Here is a 3,830-nt window from a genome sequence, read left to right on the forward strand (position 1 = left end):
ATTGAAGGGGGAACTGTCATGGTCCTGGGCCATGTTGGCCCAGTGTTCTTAGTTTTCTTGTATGTTTGTATTTTGTTCCTTATTTAGGCCATGTTTTCTGAGTTGCCCTGTTGTGTTGTTCCCTAAGTGTTTTCCCTTCATGGCTTTTACCCCCTGTGTGCCCCTCTGTGTATCTGTGAGCCCTCGTCTCTCCTTATGTTTTATTCCATGTTTCCCCTGCCCATTATGTCCAAGTTCTCCCCGTGCTCTCTCCCCCCCCTGTGTGCCCTGTGTATTTATGAGCCCTCGTCTCCCTTTGTGGTTGTTTCATGTTTCCCCAGCCCGTTATGTCTGTGTTTTCCCCGTGCTCTCTCTCCTCCGGTCTGAACCTCTGTGCACTTCCTGTTTACTTTGTGACTCTCACGCCCGTACATGTCATGTTCAGTTCACCCCGCCCTGTCTCGTTATGATTATCAGTGTCACCTGTGTTCCCCGTGTGTTCCCACTTTCCTCGTTAACCCTCTGTGTATTTCTGTCTGCGTCTCCCTCTGTTCGGCGTGACGTCGTCCCTCATGCTGTGTGTGGATCTCCCAGTGTCTCGCTGTGAGTTCTTAGTTTGTGGCTTCCCAGTTTAGTTTAGTTTGTATGTTTGTTCTACCGGCAAATAAAGCTGTGTTTTGAGTTCATTCCCTCGAGTCTGTGAGTCCTGCATTTTGGGTCCAACTCCCGCCTGCCGCACAGCGATTCATGACAGTACGACGTCACCAGACATGGACCCAGCAGGCTCCTCCCGGGAAAGCGATTTGGCCCGCATCTTCAGCCTGTGGGAGCGAGTTTCCCATGCCTCGGACATTAAAGCAATGTCCATTGGGATAAACGCCATCGAGGCAATTCTCAAGGGGAATCCCCATCTTCACGAGCTCTCAGGATTTTCGGGCCTACTGTCCAATCTGCAGAAAGCCAAGGAGACAGTACAAGCTCGCGAGCTCGTCATACCGCAACAGCGACCGCCACAATCGGGAAACGTTTCCACGCCGCTGCCACTGGACTCCTCTCCATCCACCCTCCACTCTGACTGTCACTCACCCGCTGCTTTTCTCGCAGCAATGTGGTCGGAGGATGAGGAGCCGGCCGTGATCTCTCCGTCGTTGCCAGTTTCCTCCATCACCGCACCTCCGGCTTCCCGAAGAAAACGGCATTCACGCCGCCGACACCCACCGCCACAGCCAGACCCCGAGACGTCTGAGTTGCCAGCTGTGGTGAGTGGAAGGGACAATCAAGAGTTTCCTGACTTTGGGACTGTTTATTCCGGGGCTTTGTTTTTTCACTTAGCTGCCCAGCCAGAAGCGCTAGCTCCATCTCCTGTGTCCCCGCTAGCACAGCCATTAACTCCACCACACGCTCCGTTTTCACCTCTACCATCGCTTCAGTCATCAGTTCGGTCTGCCACTCAGTCGCCCTTAGTTCCGTCATCCACACTACCACCTGTTTCCCTTCCACCACCACCATCACTACACCCAGCCATTCAGGCTGCTACTCAGTCAGACATTCAACCCATAGCCCTGCCGTTAATATGCTCTATAGCTGAGCCACTAGCCGCCCGACCCGCAGCCACTTCAGCCACTCCTCCACCCGTCACACCTCCACTACAACCATCACTGCAGTCCCCAGTGCAGTCTCCAGTGTCCCCAGTGCAGCCTCCTGCAGCTCTGCTTTCCCCAGTGCAGTCTCCAGTGTCCCCAGTGCAGTCTCCAGTGTCCCCAGTGCAGCCTCCTGCAGCCCTGCTTTCCCCAGTGCAGTCTCCAGTGTCCCCAGTGCAGCCTCCTTTAGCACAGTCACCCACTCAACCACCAGCACCACAACCGTCACTACCTCTAGTTCATTCCCCTGTGAAGTCATTAACTCCACCACCTACTCCACTCTCACCACCACCGTTACTACAGACATCAGTTCAGTCCCCTGTGCAGTCATTTACTTCTCCACCGTTAGCAGCTCAGGTCCCCGTGTGTCCAGCAGCTCAGGTCCCCGTGTGTCCAGCAGCTCAGCTCGCACCTGAACCTTTGGCCCAGTTCCCCGTAGCAGTGCAGTTTTCTAGCCAGCTTAACGTTGAGCCCGGGGTCCCAATTCTCTCTGGCTCTACATCGGCTCCTGCTGGAAGCTCGGATGAGCTCATCCAGCACTCCGCGGCTCCCGTGTCGCCATCTACCTCGTCCGCTGGGGGTTCCAGTGAGCCCAGCCAGCACCTCCTCGTCTCCGCTGGAGGGTCCGAGGGGCCCGTTCAGCCTCCTGTCTCCGCTGGAGGGTCCGAGGGGCCCGTTCAGCCGCCCGTCTCTGCTGGAGGGTCCGAGGGGCCCGTTCAGCCACCCGTCTCCGCTGGAGGGTCTGAGGGGCCCGTTCAGCCACCTGTCTCCGCTGGAGGGTCCGAGGGGCCCGTTCAGCCTCCTGTCTCCGCTGGAGGGTCCGAGGGGCCTGTCCAGCCTCACGCCTCGTCAGCTGGAGGGTCCGAGGGGCCCGTTCAGCCTCCTGTCTCCGCTGGAGGGTCCGAGGGGCCCGTTCAGCCTCCTGTCTCCGCTGGAGGGTCCGAGGGGCCCGTTCAGCCTCACGCCGCATCAGCTGGAGGGCCCGAGGAGCCTGTCCAGCCGCCACCTGCGACCGCCTCGTCGTCGCCTGGTCTGGCTGCATCCGCCTGTGCTTCTGCTACGCCTGGTCCAGCCTCTGCCTGTGCTTCTGTTACGCCTGGGCCAGCCTCTGCCTGTGCTTCTGCTATGCCTGGGCCAGCCTCTGCCTGTGCTTCTGTTACGCCTGGTCCAGCCTCTGCCTGTGCTTCTGCTACGCCTGGGCCAGCCTCTGCCTGTGCTTCTGGTCCAGCTTTGGCTTCTGCTTCTGCTCCGCCTGGCCCAGCTTCGGCTTCAGCCTGTGCTCCCCCTGGTCCAGCCTCAGCCTCTGCAGCTCCGCCTGGTCCAGCCTCAGCCTCTGCAGCTCCGCCTGGTCCAGCCTCGGCCTCTGCAGCTCCGCCTGGTCCAGCCTCAGCCTCTGCAGCTCCGCCTGGTCCAGCCTCAGCCTCTGCAACCTCGTCTGGTCCGGCCTCCGAGTCTTCGTCCTCGTCTGGTCCTGCCTCGTCTGGTCCTGCCTCGACTGGTCCTGTGCCCACCAGGCCATGGCCAGCATGCCTGAGACTGGAGGGCCGCCGCTGCCTTCCGCGCGGTCGGCCCCCTGAACTGCTCCGTCGTCTCCTTCGCCGCCGCTGCCTTCCGCGCGGTCGGCCCCCTGAACTGCTCCGTCGTCCCCCCCTCCCTTCGCCATCGCCGCTGCCTTCCGCACGTCCGGCCTCCGGACCAGCTCTGTCACCTGTGCCACCCGCCTGGTCGGCCCCCCGACCGTGTGGCCCGTGAACTCTTGTGCCTGTGGGCTCTGGGTCGGCCCCCTGAACCTTATTTGGACTATAGTCATGTGCTCCTGTGTTTTCTGTTGTTTGTTTTTGTTTCCCGTTCTGGTCCCTCCGTCCTGGTCCCCCGCCTCCCGCCCTGGGTGGGTTGTTTTCTGTTTTTGTTTTTTCGGGTTTGGGCTGTCGGGAGCCAGCCCTTGAGGGGGGGGTACTGTCATGGTCCTGGGCCATGTTGGCCCAGTGTTCTTAGTTTTCTTGTATGTTTGTATTTTGTTCCTTATTTAGGCCATGTTTTCTGAGTTGCCCTGTTGTGTTGTTCCCTAAGTGTTTTCCCTTCATGGCTTTTACCCCCTGTGTGCCCCTCTGTGTATCTGTGAGCCCTCGTCTCTCCTTATGTTTTATTCCATGTTTCCCCTGCCCATTATGTCCAAGTTCTCCCCGTGCTCTCTCTCCCCCCCCTGTGTGC

The 3,830-nt window shown here is 59.2% G+C and overlaps 1 protein-coding gene across 1 annotated transcript; it reads left to right on the plus strand.

Moving 5' to 3' along the window:
* The first annotated feature begins 749 nt into the window (after positions 1-749).
* On the plus strand, positions 750-3,153 carry LOC146666948 (uncharacterized). The gene is made up of 3 exons (XM_085411004.1): positions 750-1,712; positions 1,779-2,654; positions 3,004-3,153. The coding sequence occupies exons 1-3, from the start codon at positions 750-752 to the stop codon at positions 3,151-3,153; spliced, it is 1,989 nt and encodes a 662-aa protein (XP_085267130.1).
* The last annotated feature ends 677 nt before the right edge of the window (positions 3,154-3,830 follow it).

Source organism: Rhamphochromis longiceps, linkage group LG7 (genome assembly GCF_057381845.1).
Source record: "Rhamphochromis longiceps isolate RC_006_pf linkage group LG7, R_longiceps_female_GT1.1, whole genome shotgun sequence".
Classification (NCBI taxonomy): Eukaryota; Metazoa; Chordata; class Actinopteri; order Cichliformes; family Cichlidae; genus Rhamphochromis; species Rhamphochromis longiceps.

Excerpts from the sequence above, each read along its gene's own strand:
- LOC146666948 (XM_085411004.1), top strand. The coding sequence starts at position 750 with ATGGACCCAGCAGGCTCCTCCCGGGAAAGCGATTTGGCCCGCATCTTC. Across the intron at positions 1,713-1,778 it reads TTTCCCCAGTGCAGTCTCCA|TCTCCAGTGTCCCCAGTGCA; the intron begins GTGTCCCCAGTG and ends TCCCCAGTGCAG. Across the intron at positions 2,655-3,003 it reads CCTCGTCGTCGCCTGGTCTG|CCTCAGCCTCTGCAGCTCCG; the intron begins GCTGCATCCGCC and ends CGCCTGGTCCAG.